The sequence below is a fragment of the Phoxinus phoxinus genome (assembly GCF_949152265.1).
Source record: "Phoxinus phoxinus genome assembly, chromosome: 8".
Lineage (NCBI taxonomy): Eukaryota > Metazoa > Chordata > Actinopteri > Cypriniformes > Leuciscidae > Phoxinus > Phoxinus phoxinus.
Window position 1 is genome coordinate 24,340,529 of NC_136883.1, and position 23,965 is coordinate 24,364,493.

The 23,965-nt window shown below is 40.7% G+C and overlaps 1 protein-coding gene across 5 annotated transcripts in view; it reads left to right on the forward strand.

Annotated features, from left to right (window-relative positions):
• Positions 1-23,965, forward strand: part of sema3ab (sema domain, immunoglobulin domain (Ig), short basic domain, secreted, (semaphorin) 3Ab) — a 99,736-nt gene that overhangs the window by 761 nt on the left and 75,010 nt on the right. The window contains exons 1-3 of one of the 5 annotated variants that reach the window (XM_079620000.1): positions 46-103; positions 10,035-10,114; positions 10,334-10,463. Coding sequence is in view for 1 of the 5 variants with exons in the window: in XM_079619999.1 (XP_079476125.1) it covers positions 10,458-10,463 (6 nt within the window). In the remaining 4 variants the exon portion in view is untranslated. Of the gene's footprint in view, positions 1-45; positions 104-10,034; positions 10,115-10,193; positions 10,464-23,965 lie in introns of those variants that run through there. The other 4 variants (XM_079620001.1, XM_079620002.1, XM_079620003.1 and 1 more) reach the window with 4 other exon arrangements.

Below are 23,965 nucleotides of genomic sequence, written 5' to 3' on the forward strand. Positions count from 1 at the left end.
CACATCTTCAGCACAGCGACTAATTTAAACACTTCTGATTGGCCGATGCATTCAACAGACATGTCTGTGATTGGCTACAATGCTCAACGCTGCAAAACACGTTGTAAGTACCTTTAATGCAAAGGGAAACATATAAATACAACTTTAATATACAGTTCTCTTACGTAGAGTTCTCTCGTACTGCGTCGAAGAACGCTACGGGAAAGATATTTCTTTGTCGAGATTGAAGCCAAAAATTAATCCTTAATTTTGTAATATTGTAAAACGCTTTTCTGAAGCATACAACCTAGGCGGAGCAATACAGCTCACCCATTGGCTGCTCTGCCAGAAAAGCACAGCCTATGCGAGGCCAGGACGCTGACCAATGAGGACGCTTCGCGCCCTTCTGCGTCACCTCCCGCCCAAACAGGCGTGGCCTAGGCCTATAAATACGAGCATAGCTGTCTAACACGCCGATTTTCTTAAATTCACGAAGCTGCACGCATCGTTGGATTGGATTCGAGCCGCCACAGCCGTTTGGATACAAGCACCTCAGCAGGACGCGCCTCTTACCTGAAGCCGCTGGTCATCGCCGCCTTCAGCCGCCGTTCCCTGCTGCGCTTCTCCGGCGTGGAATATCCTTTACATTATGTGTGTGTCTTTTGTGTGTGTGTTCGCCGTCGCGTCACACAGTTTTTCCACACTAAAAGAGCCGAGCGTCTTTTTCAAGATGTCTCGCACCTCCTGTGGCTCGTGTAGAGCCCCGCTCAGCGACAGGGACCACGTGCTGTGTTTCCTGCCTGTGAGTATCACGCAGCTTCAGCTCTCGTCGATGGCGGCTGCCATCGCTGTAATTTGATGCCTACGGTGACTCTGCGGACTCGCCTGGGGTTCATTTACTGAAGCTGCACCCTTTTCCGCCCGCTGTAGTGCCGCGCCGTGAAAAGCGCCGTGCTCAGCGGAGCCCGGAACCTCCCTTCACCACGAGGTGCTCGCCGCTGCTGCCGCTAGCTCCTCCGCCCGCTTCGCTGGACTCTCTGACCGACGGACAAGGGCCGCTGTGTGCCGCCGCGTCCGTCATGGATGAGGAAGATGAAGCCGTGTCTGTGAAGGACGACTGCTGTTCTCTCCTCGCTTCGGGTAGCGAGGGATGGGCGAGCTCCGAGGATCTCCCCTCCCCCGCCGCTCGTGAGCGTCGACGGAGAAAGACCAGCATCGATGCGCTTACCGGCTGGATGGCTGCTTTTCTGCAGAGGAACGTACGTTACCGTCCTCACGACCCGCGCCTTTTTCTTCCTGAATTCACGAAGAAATTGCGGAGTCCCGGAAAGCCCCGTTTTCAGCCAGGATGCGCATTTCTGCTTCGAGGAAAGCTACAGTGTTAAAATCCCGCCGCGGCCGGATTTCACTAAAATGTCTCGCTCGCACAGTCCCAACATTCGCGACCGTGCCAGTGTATTTTGCAGTCACCAAATCGGCATCAATGCCCGTTTGCCTGCACACAGACGCCGTTTTCACGACGCCCCAGGTAAATCTGAAAATGTATTTACTGGTGTCCCGGCCACGGCCGATGGTGTAATGTGTGTATCCGTAATGCCCACGACCTAGTGCCCATTCGTACACACAAGCACAGCCCTACACAATACAGGGCTTGCACACATAAAATCGACTCGTGTCGGTTGTGCTTCACATGTAAGCTAGTGAACGTGCCCGCTTTTCAGTGCCCACAATCACTACACACTGCATGTCCCGTGGTTTCTGTAAAAACGAAACGAATGTACGGTCAGTCGGTTCTGATAGACAGTACTCTCTGTGCTACACGGTGTCCCGGCCATGGCCGATGATGTAATGTGTGTAACTGTATGCCCACGACCCAGTGCCCATCTGTACACACAAGCACAGCCCCGCACAATACAGGGCTTGCACACATAAATCGACTCATTTCGATTGTGCATTATATGTAGTGAGCGTGCCCGTTTTCAAGCGCCCACAATCACTACAAGCTACATGTCACACGGTTTCTATGAAACGAAACCTATGCACGGTCAGTCAGTTCTAATAGACAGTACTTCCCAGTGCTATAAATGTACCCGCGTTCACGCACCCACATTTATTCTCAAACATGCCGAGCCGTACGGGGCTCGCACCGCGCGCTCCCTCTTTCAGCTGAGAGAGCTGAGAGCGCGCGCGGGCTGCCCGCTCGATTAAGCGCGCCCCCGCATCACGCTGCAATGGCGCCCATGTTACAGCACACGACTGCTCTCGTGTCGCCGCCATTTCGCGACCAGAGCCCGGTTTTTCAACCCGTGCAAGCACAGCCCTGAACAACACAGGGTCTGCACACATAAAATCGGCTCATGCCGATTGTGTTTTACATGTAGTGAGCGTGACCCACTGCCAAGTGCCCACAACCACTACACACTGCACGTTCCGCGGTTTTCTGTAAAAACGAAACTAACGAACGGTCAGTCAGTACACAAAAACAGTGTTCCCGGTGTTATAAATGTGCCCGCCACCAAGCGCCCACGTTTATTCACAAACATCACGAGCCCTACGGGACTCGTCCCGCGCGCTCTCTCTCGACACAGAGAGCTGAGCGCGCGCGGGATGCATACTGTGTTAAACATGCCCCCCGCCTCACACGCCACGGCGTCCATGTCACAGCACACGGTTGCTCTCGTGTCGCCGCCATTTCGCGACCAGGGCCCAGATTACATTCAACCCCTAGTCACACGTGCAGATGCATGGGAATGACTTCCCGGGGTCTCAGAATGGGTGCTAGAGACTATAAAAAGAGGCTATTCGCTACAGTTTCATCGACGCCCTCCCCGTTTCACGGAGAAAGTCGAAACTACGGTGAAAACAGAAGTAGCACATCTACTTCGAGCCGAAATAGCGAAGCTATTGAGCAAAGGGGCCATAGAGCCTTTATCTCAAGCTCAGAGCGAAGGGGGTCTGTACAGCAGATATTTTCTGGAACCGAAAAAAGACGGGGGTCTCAGACCCATTTTAGATCTCAGGCATCTGAACAAAGCGCTGACAAAGCGAAAGTTCAGAATGCTCACGACCAGAGCTATCCTCGCGCAGATTCGCCGAGGAGACTGGTTTATGGCAATAGATCTGAAAGACGCGTATTTTCATACAAATTGCGTCACGTCACAGGCGATTTTTGAGATTCGCCTTCGGGGGCCAGGCATATCAGTACACAGTCCTGCCATTCGGCCTGTCTCTAGCACCTCGTACATTTACAGTGTGCATGGACGCGGCGCTGGCACCCCTGAGACTCCGAGGCGTTCGAATTCTGAATTATTTGGACGATTGGCTGATTCTAGCTCAATCACCTTCAGAACGCATCCGCCACAAGACCCTAATTCTCGATCACCTCGAGTGCTTAGGTCTGAGAGTCAATTGGGAGAAAAGTTCACTGTTTCCCAGTCAAAGGATCTCCTTTTTAGGACTGGATCTGAACTCACTGTCTATGACAGCACAGCTGTCATCACAGCGCAGGCAAAATACCCTGCAATGGCGAAATCCTTCCTCAGCGGCCACATAGTGCCACTCAGGAGATTTCAGAAAATGCTGGGCCTCATGGCCTCAGCCTCAACAGTGCTGCAGTTGGGCCTGCTGCGCATGCGCCCACTACAGTTCTGGTTGAGAGCGCGCGTACCGCGCCGAGCATGGTTACACGGTCGTTATCGCCTCAAGGTCACTCAGGAATGCATTTCAGCCCTGACACCATGGAGAGCGTCAGACTGGTACCGGTCAGGTGTAAGCCTGGGGACTTCCTCGAGCCTGAAGGTGGTGTCCACGGACGCGTCCACCTCAGGCTGGGGAGCACTGCTCGACGGCAGTCCGCTCTTTGGCCAGTGGTCAGAGCGAGCCGAACTACCGCACATAAACTGCCTGGAAATGATGGCAGTGGACTTTGCGCTGAGGCGCTTCTGTCCCCGGATAAAAGGACACCACGTCCTGGTCCGCTCGGACAACATGTCGGTAGTAGCCTACATAAACCGCCAGGGTGGCGTGAGATCCCGGAACCTATTCAGGTTAGCGGAACGCATACTGGTGTGGGCCCAGCACAACCTGCGCTCGTTAAGAGCAATGCACGTGCCAGGTCACTTGAACGTAGGCCCGGACAGACTCTCACGGAACAACGTTCCTACGGGAGAGTGGTCCCTACACACACAGACAGTGCGTCTGCTGTGGAAAACGTTCGGCAGAGCGGAAATAGACCTGTTTGCAAACCAGGAAAACGCTCATTGCCCAGAATTCTTTTCGAAGAGCGCGAACGCGCTGGCCAGAGTCTGGCCCCGCCGCCCGCTCTATGCTTTTCCTCCTGTCTCACTCCTGCCTCAAGTGCTGGAGCGTATCAAGGAGAGCGGATGCTCAGTACTGCTAGTTGCTCCATTCTGGACGAATCAGACCTGGTTCCCAGCTTTGATGCGACTGAAAAGTACTGCCCCGTGGCCGATTCCAGTGAGGAGAGACCTCCTCTCACAGGCCAAGGGCTCGATTCTGCATCCTCACCCCGAGCTTTGGTCCCTACACGTATGGGCCATAAACGGGTACCCGCTAACCTCCCAAGAGGAGTGTTAGACACGATCGAACAAGCTAGGGCTCCGTCTACTAGACGGCTCTACGCTTCCAAATGGTCGGTGTTCTCTGGATGGTGTTCAGATCAAGGTCTGTCACCACTTCAGTGTGGAGAACCGGAGATTCTCTCCTTCTTGCAAGAGCTATTGGATAAGGGAAGAACCCCATCCACGCTCAAAGTCTATGTGGCTGCCATATCAGCGTTCGTTAATCCAACGCTTGGCCGTTCACTAGGCAGGAACGACCTGGTGGTCCGCTTCCTGAGAGGCGCCAGGAGGTTAAACCCTCCAAGGCCTCCTTCAGTCCCCGTTTGGGACCTTTCTACAGTGTTGAACGCTATGAAAGGGGCCCCTTTCGAGCCTATTCACTCAGTTGACATGAAACACCTGTCTCTCAAGACCGTGTTTCTTTTGGCTCTCGCTTCAGTGAAGCGTGTGGGAGACTTGCAAGCGCTCTCAGTGAGAGCTTCTTGTATGGAGTTCGGGCCAAACGACTCTATAGTCGTATTGAAACCGAAGCATGGGTACGTGCCTAAGTCCCTCAACACACCGTTCAGGGCTCAGGTCATCTCCCTGTCGGCCATGCCGGCCTCAGAGGACGGAAATAGCTCCCTTTGCCCGGTCAGGGCATTAAGAGCTTACGTGTCCCGCTCCGCTGTTTTTCGACAGACGGAGCAGCTCTTTGTTTCGTTCAGCGGGCGCTCCAAGGGACGAGCCGCAACGAAACAGAGTCTATCTCGATGGGTAGTGGACGCCATTGCGCTAGCCTACGCATCTAGAGGCTTGGAATGCCCTTTGGGCATCAGAGCACATTCCACGAGAGGCATGGCCTCTTCATGGGCTTGGTATAGCGGAATCTCGTTACATGATATCTGTATGGCGGCAGGCTGGGCCTCCCCGTCTACATTTATTAGGTTCTATAACCTAGAGGTTCCTGCGTTGCAGGCTAAACTGCTCTCGGTCTAGAAGACTATGTATAAGTGTTCCTGCCCCGCGCTGCGGCCCAGGTCACTTCAATGGTAATATGTACAAGTGCTCCTGCCCCGCGCTGCGGCCCAGGTCACTTCAATGCCTAATATGTATAAGTGTTCCTGCCCCGCGCTGCGGCCCAGGTCACTTCAATGTTTAAGCATCACTCACTGACAATGTGTCCCATGAGCATGCTATTACCCTTCATATATATCTATATTTACATATATATGCTATTATGCCTTAAGAGGCACTACTATAAGGGATGATGCTATTTAGCCGCTCTCCCTATACTTCTTGGGGTAGGCGCTTGTATACCAGGGCGCGCGCGCCCTTAGGTGTCTGTGTCGATCCAAGAACACGCACGGCGGTTTGCATAGGGTTCCCGTAGCGTTCTTCGACGCAGTACGAGAGAACTCTACGTAAGAGAACGTACTCGGTTACTAACGTAACCTCGGTTCTCTCTAGGAGAGGGAACGAGTACTGCGTCTCATGCCGTGCGTGTCCACGCTGCGTCGCTTCATTGACGAAAATCGGCGTGTTAGACAGCTATGCTCGTATTTATAGGCCTAGGCCACGCCTGTTTGGGCGGGAGGTGACGCAGAAGGGCGCGAAGCGTCCTCATTGGTCAGCGTCCTGGCCTCGCATAGGCTGTGCTTTTCTGGCAGAGCAGCCAATGGGTGAGCTGTATTGCTCCGCCTAGGTTGTATGCTTCAGAAAAGCGTTTTACAATATTACAAAATTAAGGATTAATTTTTGGCTTCAATCTCGACAAAGAAATATCTTTCCCGTAGCGTTCTTCGACGCAGTACTCGTTCCCTCTCCTAGAGAGAACCGAGGTTACGTTAGTAACCGAGTACGTTTTTCATGTTTAGATAATCGCGGCAGTTGTAATCTTATTCACATTTGTTTTCTGATTAATTGTTTTGCTCTATGAGATAGACAAGGTAACAAAATATTCGGGGCTTTAATAAAAACATTCGGGGCTTTAATAAAAACATTCGGGGCTTCAAGCCCCCTTAGCCGCCGATGGTCTGTGTAATCCCATCCACGTTTACCCAATTTTATCTAAATACATGAGAACTAGTAAATATAGAAGAGGGAATAGATAGTAAGAAAAAAATTCTTAATCACTGGCTGTGAGATCTCTATTATGGGCAGAATCATTTTGACTAAAACAGAAGGCATATCTAAACTAATTTACCCATCTTATTTCCTTTATGTTTCTCCACAATTGATAAAAAAGGTTGACTCTGTCCTTTTTAATTTTATTTGGAAAAATAAAACTCATTATATAAAAAAATCCCAGATGATTAAAGGAACACTTCACCCATTTGCATTAGACTTTGTATCTTTATAAACCCAGTCACATTTTCGAATGGTCATGGTTTATTCCCTTTTTTTCCCCTGAGATGGGAGAAATAAGGATTTAGGCTAAGTATTCTACTTCCTGCTTTTTATGACGCAAAAATCGTCATTTTGCGTCATAAAAAGCAGGAAGTCCAATTTCTTTGAATACGGGTAAGACTACAAACACTAGCTCATCATTTATCCAGTAGAATGCGCTGTTCCGCATGTTTTCAACCCGCCCATAGAGGGAGGGATCTCACTCACAGAATGTACATATAGTGTCAGCCATTTTTGATTTGGAAGCTAAGCTAACAGTTTCTTATTCTGTGGAGAAAGCTGAGTAGTAGGGGTTACCATCACACCTTTTGTTTCAATCTAACTGAACTCATCCCGATTGGTGAATCTGAATGTAGTGTTTACATGAACGCTAAACAAGTGATTGGTTGATGTGCATTTTAACATTGCTAAGAAAATTCCCACTACTCCGTGAGAGATACGAGACCGATGCGTCTCACAGGCGCCGGCGCCGCTCATCAGTAATCACGCCACCGGCCTCGCGTCGTTCTCCCGCGGCCGTCAGTCTCGTCCCTGCTCGTCACAGTAAACATGATGAATGGCGACTGTAGAACGCTAAAGCCGAATCCTGGACATTTTGGGCGACATCAAAATACCGGGCAGACTCACGGAGACTCACTAGTAGCATAGCCTTGTTGTTTACTGCGATCTCTTACCGGTAGGCGTGGCTTCCTAGGGCAGCGAAGCAAGTGCATTCTGGGAGTTGTTGTCTTTCATCCCCATAAGCCAAAAATACATTTTCTGGCTTTTCTCAGTCTAGAAGGCTCCAAATTCAAAAATAATTTCACATTTCTTTTACATAAATTACCCATTTTAAATACACATTCATCTTTCCAGAGGTGAAGTATCCCTTTAAAGACTATAAATGGAGGGCTGAAAGCCACTGAATTTGAATCAATGATTGGAGCACTCAAGCTGAGTTGGATAAAATATTTAGCACAGCCTAATTCAATGTGGTTTCATATACCAAAGTGTATGAGAGAGTCAGAGGATTATAATTTTTGCTGAAATGTGATTTAGAGATTTCTAAACTGCCATTTAAGCTTTAAAATTTCCACAAGCAGATTTTGTACTACTGGAAAATTATATTTACCCACAACTTCACACCTCATGGCTCCACCCTGTGGAATAATAGGACCATTATATTAAATAGGAAAACATTATTCAAACAAGAGTGGTTGGATAATTTTTTTTTTATATGTTGTTGATTTGATAGATGAAGCTGGTCAATTTATTCAATATAAATTTTTCATGGAGAAATTTGCGAGAAAATGTTTCTTTAGAGAATTTAGTAGTGTTTGTAGAGTTGTTTACTCTTCCACTAAAACAACTAATACAAAACATGCTTACATATTCAAATGTATTTGTTAAATTGCCTGAGTTGAAGATTGGAGAAGTGTACATTGGAGATAAAAAGTGCAATAACAAAGTAATTGGAAATGTACTAAAAAGTAAATTATTTTACGATTTCAATACAAAAGTTAAAGTTGATGAAAATGAAACATTCAGTAACAAGCATTGTTATTATCTTAAATGGCCAATTGTACCTAAAATAAAGGAGAATCAGTTTAGAATCATCAATAATGTTTATCCTGCTGCTGAAATCTTATGGAAAAGATTCCGTTTTGAAGTAGATTTATGCAGATTTTGCTCAAAAGAGCCTGAAACCATTAAACATTTATTTATTTTCTTGTCCGGTCACATTGCAGTTCTGGCAGGATCTTTACAGTGGTCTAATTATTGGTACTGAATCTGATATTCCTTCATTAAATGTATTTCAGGTTTTGATTTAGATGGTCTCTCAAAAAAGATGTCATTGATGTTAAACGTTATTATTTCTTTGGATAAATATCATATTCATAAAAGCAAGTGGAATAACAGTAAACCCTCTTTAACTTGTTTTAAAAATGAATGTAAAAATGATCTAGCATAGATCATCCATAAAATACCTATTCAAAGATAATCAGTCCCTTTGTGAACTGTATAAAAACACGTGAGTCCCTTTCTTTCTAATATCTTTTTTCCCCCCTTGCAAGTTATAACCCCCTTAAATGTTTGAATTATGCTTTTGTTTATTATGCTAAATATGCAGTTTTTCTTTCTTTTTTGTCTTATACACATGAACATGATGCGTCGTTCAATTCCTAACATCATATAATTAAAACGGCTCATTAAACGGCTTTGTCCCGTGCCGAGATTCTGTGCCAACTTTCTGGGGACACACTGTAAAAAAAAGTATCAATAAGTTATGAGGACATGTTTTTACTGCTTTAAATGTAATCAAAAATGTAAATCAAAATGTTAAGTAATTTTATACTTTTTTTAATAAGTATTGTATAAGTTATACAATATTCAACACATTTTTTAAGTCAGTTTAAAGTGATTTAAGTTGATATGACTTAAATATCCAAATTGATTGTACTTAACTTAAGGCAGCAACTTTTTTTTACAGTGTGCAGAAGTTCAGCACATGCAGTGGTTAAAACAACACTGCATTCTGAAAGGAATACAATGTGCACATTACACCCATATAATATCGGTGATATGTTTTAAAGCTTTTGAAAGAAGTCTCTTCATGAATGCTCACCAAGGCAGCATTTATTTGATCGAAAATGCTGTAAAACAGTAATGTTGCGCTAAAAATTATTACTGAATGGTAGTGTGGCTCTACAAATAAAAAAGATAAATAAAAGATGTATAGATCATGAATGTAATCTATAAATATAATCAAATGAATATTATCTTTAAAAAAGCTAAATAAGTACTGGATCACTACACTAACACACAAATGACTCACAAACCAGGTTTCCTGTGTCAGGTTTTAGTGTGTCATTTAGTGTTCTTGTGCTCTATTGATCACTGATACACTCTCCACTCTCCCCCATTCACTAAAGGCCAAGACAGAGATCAGATTCACCCCTGCACAGGAATTAAAAGCACACTGACTGGTAGCATGTTTCTGAAGAACACCGCAGAACTGGTGTCAGATTATGTCTTTTGCAATATCCCTTACTACTTTTCTTCATGCGATCCTCTTCACCATCTCCTTATATCCATGGATAATGACAGGTGACAGTAGCTGACAAGATCCTGACTAACAAAACAGATGCAGAAGTACTTATCACGTCAACGCTCTTCCCTGAATCCTGGTAAGACAATTATGAGACTATGGCAGCCTTTTTTTTTTACTTTTATCTGATGTAAAGACTTTTATTTTGATATATCTCCCCCATGGGAAAATTATGAGTATGGGAATGGCGTTGAGTAGCTTCCATCTTGCACTTTGAATGTTCTGATTAATTCATTTGCACATTTAAAATGGTAGTCATTTTAATCTTGGAACCTTTTTTGTTTCTGGAATTCTGCAGAGTTTACCATTGTTAAGGCCTTGCTTGGTTGACAAACCTCACTGACACCTGAATAGGGTGATGACTTTGGATTTGAACATGTGAACAACAGTGGTGATGAAGATCTAAGCTGACATGACGTGAAATGAAGGTAAATCTCTTCCTTTGAGGAATTGTTATGCTTTGGTTGATATACAGGCCTCATATGATAACTAATGATGCAGACATTGTTTACTAAAGCTCCTTAGTGTGGCTATCACCTTGGGGGGGAAAAGGGTTTAAAAGAGGATTGTCCTAAAAATATTGACATTGTTGTGCATTTTAGTATAAGTTTTAGTATAAGCCTAATGCATGTAAAATGGAGGTGGTCTTTTTGATATACATGAGTAATATGATGTGTAAATATGATGATAACATATTGGTAAAGCTTCCTAGTTTGGCTGTAAATCTAGGAAAGGTTTTATTTAAGTAGTTTTTATTTTATTTCTCACAATTTTCATCTTTTTATACACATTTTCACTTTATATCTAACAAAGTGAAACTCTGTGACTGTTTCTCACAGTTTGCATTGTCTAACAATGTAACATTATTTCTTATTTTAATCTTTATCTCATGATTTTTTTTTTTTTACTCTGAGGCTCTGATTTACTCTGATTATTTGGTGATTTATTTGGTCTGACTTGCGCATGCGGCATGCATGAATAGTTCCATTCATATTTTGTCAATGTAATGAAATCAGACAGCACACGGCATGCTGAACGCTGAATATACTTTAAGTCAGCTGATAAGGGTCAAGACTTTTTGTCCAGGGGTTTTATCTCCGCAATTATTTCAAGTTCCAATCCCCAGGCTACCCGTTGAGTCCAGGAAGCCAGCCCATTCTGTCCATAAAACATGTCAATGTTGCTAGCATTTTAATCACAACTCCACAGCTAAAGCACATTGCAATACTAGTTTTGAGTCTCTTCAAAGCCTCATCAAAGTTTTTGATTGACTGAGATATAGATATAGAAAGGCATGGACATTAAGTAGCTTGTGTGTGTGTGTGTGTGTGTGTGTGTGTGTGTGTGTGTGTGTGTGTGTGTGTTTTGTAAACAAATAATGACAAGTGGGCCAATGAATTTTAATCTTTTTTAAATCACTTAGATACAAAAGTCTGTTCTGTTTTGCTGTGAAAAGCCTGGAATAACACCCATGTAAAAATACTAATTACTTTAAATCCACGGCATGCTGGAATTTGCATGAGTGTTACATAAGAGAATAACCCCAGCTGAGTAAACGAGAGCTAACAATGCCAAAAGAAACACTCAGCATGCACGGTTTAATCAGGTAAACGCTACCTACTGGCAGGCAACACGTAAAAGAGCTGGGCAAAGTCCTGTAGCTTTGATGCAGACTATGAGGTTTTTGTATTAGATTATCCAGTTATAGTGAGTTATTAAATTTACCCTCATGTTGTTTTTTTGTCCTTGAGTTTTTATGCTTTTCATGGCTATATTGTTATTTTGAATATATATATATATATATTTTTTTTTTTACTTTTATTCATCAATGAATCCTGAAAAAAGTATCACAGGTTCCCAAAAAAATATTAAGCAGCACAACTGTTTCCAACATTAATAATAAATCAGCATATTAGAATGATTTCTGAAGGATCATGTGACACTGAAGACTGGAGTAATGATGCTGAAAATGCAGCTTTGCATCAATAAATGCAGGCTTGTTGAGGATAAGAGACGTCTTTCAAAAACATTAAAAATAGTTATGTTTCTTTTGACTTGTACTTTATATTTGTGATCTACACTTGACTTTTATTTAATTTTATGTTTTTATGTCTCTTGTCTTGACCAAGGCTGCATTTATTTGATCAAAAATAACAGTTTTGTATTTTTATATTTTAAAATAAATGTGTTATTTACTCATGTCACAGCAAAGCTGAATTTTCAGCATACTCCAGTCTTCAGTGTCACATGATCCTTCAGAAATCTATCAGAATTATTTTTGATAAATTTAATTCCTAAAGTATTAATTTCTTTAAGAAAAAATATTTTGAATGGTAGGGTAGATCCATTTATATTGTCCAAAATGCATGCTATATATACATTTATTATTCATACATTTGTATTTACCTAAAATAGATTTTAAGATTAGAAATGTATTTCCCTGTCCCTTGAAGTATATTTTTAGTCCAATGTAAAAACAGTCATAAACAGTTGGGTAGTATCGTGTCGTCTAGTGTGAGTACTCTTGTTAATGATAAAATTGACAAATGAGACGCACTATGACCTTGTGGACTTTACAAAGGTTGTGAGACCACAAGTCCAAATCAAGTGTGCAATTTGGGACAAGCCTTACATACTATAATACATCTCTGCGAAAATAGTACACTGAAGCAAGAAAAGAAGTCTGTTTTTAGGCTTGTTCCTTGCCTCGCATTAGGTAATGTTGATTAACTTAGTGGCCTCATTAACTAACCCTCCAATGTCATAGTCCGTAACCAATGACTCTGACGACTGTGGATTTGGTAGAATGAGACATCTCGTCTCAGAGGAACTCTCTAACCAGTGATTTATCACCACTAATTAACGTCTGAGAGCGAGCAGATGTTTTCATTTCCATTAATGCACCTGAAATGGCACCATAACAACTACCATTTGTTGAGTGAGTGTTGAGAGAACCTTCATTGGGACAAATATGAGCCTGAGCAGACTGATAGATATAGTACTTTTTGCTTTTTCCATACGTTTAAAACAATAGCTCATTCAACTAGTATGGCATTTATTCCACACATGGTGCCAACGAGTAAAATATAATTTTTTTATAAAGGGAGCAAACTTGTGTTTTTGATAGCAGCTGCGGCCACAACACAGGTGGGAGAAGGTTTTTGTGTTTTTGGTTAGATTGTGAGAAGAAATGAAAGTGATTGATGAGACCTGTACTCATGCCACCTCTCTCGCTGGCTGGTTTATTGGTGGGCCGCATTGGTTGCTGTAATCTGAAGCAGATGGCAAGTTTGTTTGAAGTCCCTGCAGATGGTCATCAGTGCTCGGCTCTTCAGCACCTGAGCCGTGAGGGATCCAGACGCCACGCTGAGGCCTAACCTGCCAGAAGAGCTAAATTACCATCGTGCAAAATGACCAAAATAACCTATTCTGAAGGATGAGTCAAAAAACCTGCGAGCACTAATCAGGTCTAGAACCCCGTCCAGTGTGTCAGCCGTGATTAAATTTCTAACCGTGCTGTATAACCGACATGTTCTGTTTAATATAATCAGGAGTGGCTATTCGAACTAAAACAGCGGCATTAGCATAACAGGAAAGCTTGTCCAGACGTATGTTATTTTAGTTCTGCATTAACCTTCATTTTTCCTGGCACATTTCCATCAAAAACTCCTTTTAGTCTTGGATTTGACCTCCAATATTAGGTTGTTCAAAATGAGCATGTCCTCATTGACACAGTCTGTGTAGAGTGCTATGCATTCTGGGATTGAAGGCAAAATGCAAGGCTGCATCTGAAATCGCATACTTCCCTACTAGTAGGCGAAAAACAGTATGTGACCAAATGAGTACATCCGAATTCACAGAACTCATAAAAGAGTAGGCAAAAAGTACCCGGGTGACTTACTATTTCCTGCGAAATTCTGAAGTGTGCATAAAATGGACACTTTACTATCCCATGAGGCCACAGTAGATGATTTGTGAATGGCAGTGAACTGACGCTGGTAGGTCACATGATAATGACATCATGGCCATTGTAGTACGTACAGATTATATTCATACTACACACGTTCATACTATATAGAACATACTTTTTTTAGCAGTTGTGAAGTAATTAATAAGTACCTACTCAAGAGAGTATGCGCTTTTGGATGCAGCCCAACTCTTCCAATCTAGCAAAGCAGACCAAAGGAAATTTGGTAGAAATTGAATGCATTAACTATGAACTAACAATGAGTAAATATATTTTTTACAGCATTTATTATATAATCTTACATAATAAGAATGTTCATGTTTATGCAAGTTCACAGTGCATTAGCTAATGTTAACAGATACAAGTTGTTCATTATTAGTTTGTTAATATATAATGTTAACAAATGGAATCTTATTGTAAAGAAATTTAAAGGCCATATGCTGCATAATGGACATTCAGAAGGTCAAAAACGCGTAATGTGAGCAAAGTTTTGATCCGTGATGCCCATAGTTAAAGGTTATCAAACCCATCCAGCTTTTGCTCTATTCCAACAGAGGCTATAGTGTCATTTCATACTCCAGAAAGCATGAAGGATACAGTCACGGGCATTGAAGAGACTTTCCAGTCCTCGTCTGTGCCAAATACTTCACAGATGAATGACATTAAACAGTTTGTCTGCCCTTCATGGTTATGCTAAGATGCAAAAAAACGATTAGTCGGCACAATCATCATCGCTTTTTTCTTTCACGTGGTGTCATATGTCACAGCCAACTGAGAATATCACGTCGAGATGGAACTTGTGTGGTTCAGTGGAGCGAGATCCTTGAAACATGCCATCTAACGTCTTGTTTCATTGGCTGAGTAGATGATAGGATGTAGGCTACATGGCAGGAAATGGCCATTGTGACACGCTCAATAGTGTATTGCCTTTTTCCTATTGTTAAAGCCAAGTTGTGAAGGACAGAGAGACCGAAATGGAGAAAAACTTTGGAAGTCCTGCCCCATTGTTCTGTTTATCTCAGAGTATACTTTTTTTTGCTCAGAGGTTATTCCTTCTAAGCATTGGTAATACTTTACAATAAAGTCTCATTAGTTAACATTAGTTAATGAATTAACCAGGATAGCATTTATTAACATTTGTTAATGTTAGTTAATTTTTTTTTTTTAATTGCTCATTGAATAATGATGTTAGTTCAGAGTGCATTAACTAATGTTAACAGAACTTTGAATGTGGATGACATAGCTCAGGCCATTTGGACTTTGATGAGAAATGTTTGTTGAAATCCCATATCAGTAGTGTAGATGATGTTTGTGTTTTAAAGAGATTTGATTTGTGATTTTACTTTCTTAAGGGTGATAGTAATCGTTCAGCTGGCAACCAGCAGGACTTTTAAAGGGCGCCTTTTCACCTGTTGTTTTAGTATGTTTATTCAGGTGCTGGAACTCATATGGTCTGGAGAAAGAGTTTATCTGTGCATGGATGGATACATTTGAATATGCAATTCATATAAATGTTATTGTGCTGAATTAATAATCTAATCAATATAAAAAGAACAGTGTAGAGGTATTTTGAGAGGTATATTGGTATTTTTTACCTCTCATTTTTGTTCTTGTTGAGCAAAACTTTTAAATGCTTAATTTATGCTTCCTTTATTATATATATTTATTATTATTATTATTTTACATATATATTTTACTAGTTGGTCTTTTCCATGTTATTCAATTGAACTGTAATTGGGGACTGATGCTTTCAAGCTTCAAAATGTAGCCTACACAAAAGCAGTATAAATGTTGGTTAAATATATCATAAAACTGGTTAATATTGAAATCATATTAAAATCCCATGACTTTCTTGAAATCCCATAACATAAAATAAGATATTTTCTCCATATGGAAGTCAATGGGCTCCAATGTTGTTTGGTTGAGCATATATGTTTAGAATGACATAAGGATGAGTAAATTATGACAATGTATATTTTTGGGAGGATTTTCCCTTTAGTTGTAATTTGCTAAAAATCCTGTTTGGTCCATTTTAACTGGTACTTTAATAGTGCTTTTGCATTCCGTTTGAAGCTTGAAAACCTCAGCCCCAGTTCAATATAATTATGCCAAACTATTTCTATTACAATTTGTTTTCAAAATTGATATTTTTACCATGGAAAGCTGAACTGGTTTAGAACAACATGATGGGGAATACATACACACACAAAAAAAATGGGTTGAAATACAAAGTTCTGTCATGAAACTTTAGATGGCGCAGGCTGATAGGTCCTTAACTCAATCTGCTTGTAATCATTCTCTACAGGGCACAGCTGATTGGTTCCGGCTGTATCAGTAGCCTATGAGCTTGCTGCTCAACCTTCAAATACTTGGTCAGCATTTGCTATAGCAGTTGCACATGCTTTTAGAAACCCTCCACCTTCCCCAGCTCACCCTGTTTAGATCTGCTAGGGGTAATTCATGTATGCTATTGTACAGCAGAAACATGTCTTACTTCCTCACAACTGCAATAACAGCAGCAGCAGATCTATGCTGCCAAGACCAAATGCATCAACACTCCGAGAGTTGTCATGACAGAACTAGTCCTTTCCAAACAGAATTGTGTATGGCTAAGAAACTGACAAAAAGATTTCCCTGTTTATTTGAAGTACCTTTTTTCAACTGCCTCCACTTCCTTCCATCTCACTTAAAGAGGATAATGAGAGGGCTTTTCAGGGGATGCGGTCAACTTATCAGAGTCACACCTGATTCCTGTGTGACATCTGAGCCTCAGTCTTTCCATTAATCAACCCCTCTCACTCTCTCTCACACACACGTATACATAAGGGTTGTTTGTCCATCGCATGTCATGTCTGGTCATTGAAAGTCGCCATCAACCACTTTATATAAGAGGTGTGGATGGGACGCAGGCCTTTGCTTTTAAGCACACACACATACTGACATGCTGATAGTTAGAGATAAGTGGCCACTCCGACTCTAGGAGACATACTATCACATCATGCACTCCCTAGCGCACAACACCTACCTACACACACACTTAATGCTAATGTACTACACACACACACACACACACACACACACACACACACACACACACACACACACACACACACACACACACACACACACACACACACACACACACACACACACACACACACAATGTGTCTGAAGCCAATGACTGCCTTATGGCTCAGTCAGAAGTTACTTCGCAGCAGGTTATTATGGGAATATTTAATTTTCAGTTTGTCTTAAGTTTTAACACTCAAGTTTTTCAGTTTAAAGGTTTTATGATAAAAACGTAAAACTTTTGATGTGTTTTGGCCGTTAGTTTGCACAACAACGGCATTTTGGGTGCCTGAAAGCGCAAACTTTTGAAAACGGGTTTCAAAGTGCAAGTTTTTGAAAACGGTCTCCGTGTAAACAACAAAAACGTGAATATCTGAAGACGATGACGTCATGCACATGCGTATCACATGTTCAGTCTATAGTGTTTCATCGCCATCTAATGGCCTGGCAGCAGAATACAGGGTTTTTAGTCGTTTTCGCGGATCCGTGTGAATGGGTATCATTTTGACAATGACGTCGTCTGTACACAGAAAAAAAAACTCTTTATAAACAACCTCTTTAAAAAATGTATTCGTGGCTCATTCCTATTTAATTTGAACTAATTTTGGAGTCATTAAAATGTAGTTTAGTGTCACCTTTTCCCCAGCCCTATTTCAGTTAGCAACAATGTTTATAATTTTAAAATTAGTAAATTAATGATAATAATACTGCTTTTTTGTTTGAAGGTATACCTTTTAAGGAAACTGGTTTTAGACAGGCTTCCAAGGCACCATAAAATGATCTAAAACTAATTCAAGTGTACTTTAGAATAATAAATGAATATTACGAATAAATATGTAATGCCGTCTATGCTTATTTACAATTCTAAATGGATTCATAAATTGAAAACAATGAACATTTATGAATTCATTAACTTTTTTTGTGGCATGTAATAAAACACAAATGATACCTTTAAAAACCAATCAGATTAAGATTCATGGACAGATCAGTTTTTGCGTTTGCTTTCAGACACAGCCATTGTAGCCGATTCAGTCGCTTTTCCTGCGTCACATCCCTTTATTCTTCTGAAAACAATTGCAGACAAACAGAATTGCATTCTAGAGACTCATTGAGATGACATTCTGCACGTCACGTTTAAAAGTATATCAGCCCTGACTGTCGGAGGTGAAGTTTTAACCCTGTGCAGTATGGATGTCACTTTAAGAATGTTGAGGAGAGACCTTGACCCGACTAATTGACCCGTCCATCTTCAGAGCCTCACTCAAACTCTGAGATAACTGACAAGAGCGCCACGCATACTGTTTACATCCACTAAAAATAAGAGGTCGGACGTATACATGCTGACCTCTCGCGTGCCAGTGGAAACAGACACACTGGGTGACACAGGGACTCCCGACACCAAGATGTCCAATCAGCAGTCAGTGTGATACTGTCCACACCGTCTTCCAACACAAGGCCTTTAGGGTAATGGAGGAACTTGTGTCTATGTGTTTGCATATTTATAGTGTCGTGCGCTTCATGGAAGTGATCAGGGCGTCTCTGGAGTTGATTTCAGTATAGCTTTAGCACTTCCTGGTACATCTTAATTTGATCTTTATTAATGGTTGTAAGTATTCACAGGCTGTACAATATATGCAAAGGCAATAAAAAAAAGAGGTAATACGAAATGAAATGTGCATGTGTGTCTAATTAATATATCACCAATAATTTAATAACACTGTTAAATGTCATTTTTAGCAAATCTCAAAATTAATATCTACTTTACATATTGTATATTATATTGTGATTCCTAAATTCAATTGTCACATTTAAATTATCAATTTGAATTGTGTTTTATTTTGTATTTATTTAGACAAAATAGTATTTATTTATTTTGGATTGTTAAATAGTGGTCTGGTATTACTATGTATCATTTAAGTTATTGATTTTAGTTGTATTGTTCTATTGTTAATTTATCAAAAATAATATATCATTTTAATATTGGCCCACCAATCAACCAACCTTAAATTTTGTGGATTTTTGAGTAGTGGTGTTCTATTATTTTTGGCATAGAAACCACCAGAAACATCCTAGAATCTGAATAGCAACGCATTGGCAACCACTACTCACATTTTCATTTGGAAATATAAAAGGCTATTATTAGTTGTTGTTGTTGTTATTATTATTAGTATCACGAGGGAAGAACTAAGTACATCTGCTGTCCTAATTTGACCACAGCACTATGTAGGAACTCTGTAACAGCTGTAGTAATAAATAAATGGCAGATGAGATGAAAGAGTCCTTTATAGTAATTCAAGCAGTTGTACATACTCCCAGAACAAAAGCCGAATGAAAGCGCTGATCGGTCATTAGCTCCCTAAAGGAACGCCGTGTGTACTATCAGTAGATCCATGTGAAACTGAGTCAGGCACGTATGACCGATACATGCTCATATAGTCTTACAGACCACACGGAGAGCAAGCGTCTCGCTAATGCCACACGCGCGTGTCTAACACATTGAGGCACTCGGAGAAACTGGGCCAGGGCAAGACCCACATCTTGTCCTGCACTTGTGTTTGTGCGCGTGGCGGCTTTTAGATAGCATATAATGAATAACACACCAACTTGTTTGGACATCCACGATTCATTGGAGAGAAGCAAAATCTTGGCAGATCGCTCCTGCTGGATGATAGAGGACGAGGAAAGCGACTAGGGGAAACTCCAGTTGTCTGGTGGCTCGCAGTGAAGGGCAATGAGGATATCCAATCCAAACACACCCCGGTTCGGGTAAACACCCAGAGCTTTTTTTGCTCCATCCGCCAGAGTTTAACCAGGCCAAAATCAACCTAGCTATCTGAACCGCTCGCCTCTACTTGCACTTCAAACATGAGAATTCAGATCCAACCCCTTCTGATCAACCACCATTTCTCTAACATCAAAACATGCAGGCATCTTCCTCACCGCTGTATTAATGACCTGTGTTACGAGTGAAGACATGTCTTACTGCCTTGATGCTATGTGTCCTTGGGGGTGAAGTCATCCAGCAGATGCTTTATTCAAAGCGAATTGCAACACAATTATTATAGGGACAATCTCCTTAGAAGAACATTAGTCACCATGCATCAAAAGTGACCTGTCATTCACAAGAGATCACCGCTAGAAAACAACAACCCAACAATTCAATCAAGTCCCGCCCTACTTTTTTTCTTGTTCGAAAAGCCGTTTTACTCGGATATACATAACAGGGGGGGGAAAAGACTATCACACCTATCTTCATGCCTTATAGTTATTTATAGCATATTATAGGTCAGCAATAATATAGTTTATATTTTGCGACTATATAAGCAATCAAGCAGCTTATTGTATGTATGCAGATAAAGTTACACATTCTTGTATATCAAACTTTAAAAAGTTGGGCGATAGTTTCATTTTGCCACGAAATAAAAAAATTTGCTGTCGAAAAAAAAAAGGCTGTCGAGATTTGCTTTATAGAGTGTTACACTTTATGTGAGTGTATTTTATATATACGAGTAAGTGGTAATCCTAATTTGGCTGCGTAATAATATTTATGAGCAAGGCTGAATGTTTTACAATGAGTTTAAAATGTCCCTTCCCAACACTTTTCAGATTGTTTCTACACCTCTGATTTTAAACACAAAATAATGTGTTTATTGACTCATTTTTTGTTATTTTGCACATTTTCGCTTTAAAAATATATATCTAAAATAATTTGACTCTGGAAACGTGTAATATTAGAATACAAAATGCACCAGTGTTTTTTAGTCTTGACTAAGAAAACATGAGTTGTGTCCCAAATGACACATTATACACTATGCACTTAAACACTATGTACTTATGCACTCAATCTTATATGAATTGAACTTTATAAGGTTATTTTGTCATTCAACATTGGAGTCAAATGGCATAGAATGGTGCATAAGTACGCACATTAATGCAACTATATTTATGCTAGTAAGCTTATTCATTTTGATGATTATATTTTGTTGATTCAAGTGTTGAAGTGACTGTACTTATTTCTTGGCTTTTTATTCATGATGGTGTTGTTTTCTTTTCGTCCTCAAAGGGCTGTATTGGCCTGCTTCATTATTACCTTTAAACATGAACCTTTTTGTAATTTCTCTTGGAAGGCCTTGAGGAATAATAACAGATTTGTGGTTCCAGTATAAAACTGCGTATTTGTCCTGGGATATGGCGCCGTTTTACTGCCTGGCCTCAGGATCACCAAGACCTGGTTAAAGTAGCTCGGTATCACGGTGGAAACTTGTTTGCTTGACAACGTCGGCCCCATATTGGACGGATTCACGTCTCCTTCACAGTTTGTATTTGGTTTTGTCAATTGCTGTAGAGTTTTCCATGGTGGCTAGGTATAGGTTTGGTGTTTAGGATAAAGGCTCTTGGCTGAACTTATTTTGGTGTACTATGCAAATGTAAACAGCCTGTGGTTTCCATTATGGTATTTTAGGAAAGGTCATGGAGTAATGGAAATGTTTGGCTTTTGGCCGCAGGGTGTGTGTGTGTGTATGTGTGTGTGTATGGCCGACTGTTTCGTGATGAGAGATGAAGGTATTGAATAACAGAACTCAGGAGTCTGGCTGGTAATTAATATGGTTTTTAAGCCGACACATCCAGTGTGTCAGCTTGCCAAGAGCCATCTTCAGAAGGGGCATGTACCCATAGAGAGGGGTCAAATATGCCACAGATACCAGCATATATTACCTCAAGCAACAATAATGTGTAATATAAGATTCTGTGGTTATGACAAAGCAACAAAACAAATGCCAGAAAACCAAGAGAAGCAATGAGCTTTTCAAAACATCTCTAATGTTTTATTCATACAGAATTACAATTACAAGGATTTTAGCGAGTGTTACTTGGCTAAAAATCTACCGTTGAGCAAATGATTCTTCAAATGCAAATGATTCTTCTTTTTTATTATATGCAAGTGTAAAAACAATATATTTATGCTTACATTATATCTAAGTATATTGTTTATTTTTTTTAAATCTGGTTAAAGTAGTTAACTCATTCATTCTTTCAAAATTATATTTATTATATTATGGTTAAAGTTAGGGTTGCACTTTATTTTACAGTCCTGTTTCGCATGAACATATTATGCACTTAATGTAGTAATGATCGGTACTAACCCTAAACCTTAACTTAACCCGTGTAGTTAGCCTACCTTACACTACTCAGTACTTTTGTGGTAGCCTAAGTACACTGTAAGTACATTGAAAGTGCACGTACTGTAAAATAAAGTCCAACCAAAGTTCGTACTTTTCTATATTTTCTTTTATTCTTGGCTCCTTTTTAGCATATCTTTTTTTCTGAAACCATATAACACAATATTAATGTAACTGTACATATAACTGTACTGATGCAATATGGAGTAATTTATCGTTTTCTATGGGTATTTCATGTCACTGACTATAACAATGGCACCTATGTCCATCATAATCAGGGCTTATCTGAGTCAGATGTGGTATTGCTTGCTCTTATTACTAGGCAGATTGGTATTAGCACCAGTAACTTAAACTAGGTTGTATATTCTCACTAGTGTGACAGAGCTATTCCCATCCCACTAACTCTGAAGACGCACTGTCTGGATGCGAACATGAGCCGGCTGGCAATAGTCTGTCTGCATAATAATGTTTGTGACTTTTGAGTTCTTTTGATGCCTTCAGTAACTTGGTGGCCATTTAAAGAATTTTAAGGGTGAATACTGGTACATATTTTTGACCAATCATATCAGTGCGACTCCTTGATCTCTTTTTCTCAGATTGCTTTGATATGTGAAGTTTCTGTTCCGCAGCTGGTTGACTGCTCTGTTTTAAGATGTTTGTAAGATGTACATTATCTTGCCTGTAGCTATTACATAATTTCTAACTTTAGAATGGTGGTCTCCACTAAATATTTGTATATTTCTATAGTATACACTGCGGTGGTTTTTACTTCGTATGACTTTGGAATTATTTCTTAGTAGTCAGGTCTTGACATTAACAACCGCCAAATGCTGGTGGATTTCAGCATTGGCGTGTAACGCAGTTACTCCTACTAGCCACTTTGCTGGGTTAAATTTTTATATATAATATTTTTCAATTGCTGTTTTTTTAAAAGGCATCTGATATAATAAACTAAATGCAATGTAGTGTTGTTGTTAAATACAGATTTTTATCGATACTGAAATATCTGAAATGCTTTCAATACTCATTTTCCACTGAATACATACATGATACCAGCTGCACTTTCTCACTCTCTCATCTCTCAGACAGCGAGTTGACATACAAACACACCTCTCCTTACTCATCGTTTCATTTGCTCCAGACGAATATTGTTGGTGTTACAGGGCTTGAATTTCGGCGTAGGGATTGCGCGTATTGCGCATCATTTTACTCATTCACGATTTTGTGCTCATACCCAAAGTGCGCACACATAAAGCCACCTCTCAGTACTAAATTGATTTATTTTTCGCTGATTATTGCTCTTAAACTGTCAAATACACACAAAATAATGTCAAAATGCCGGTCTTGGTGAGTATACAAGTAAACACAGTCAGTTATGTTTAAAGTGAATGTAAACAGTTGAGAAAGGAAAACGCATGTGTAACAGTATAATGGATCTGTGTCAGGTCTTAAAGTGACAGCTGCCTAACTGCTGCCATATTATGAGATAATATAAATAATATTTATAGGGAAGTTTTTCCCCATGGTACTGTATTTAAAAACTGTGTCCAGTGAAAATGCTGAGGAGCTAGTAACTTTGGAAAACCACTAGCGACAGTGACTGGGGAGCAAAAAAAGTTAATGTCAAGCCATTTTAGTAGTTATACTACTGTACAGTATATGTGAGCTTAAATAAGTTGAATTTTGTATCTATAAGTGTCGTCATTGCAATCAT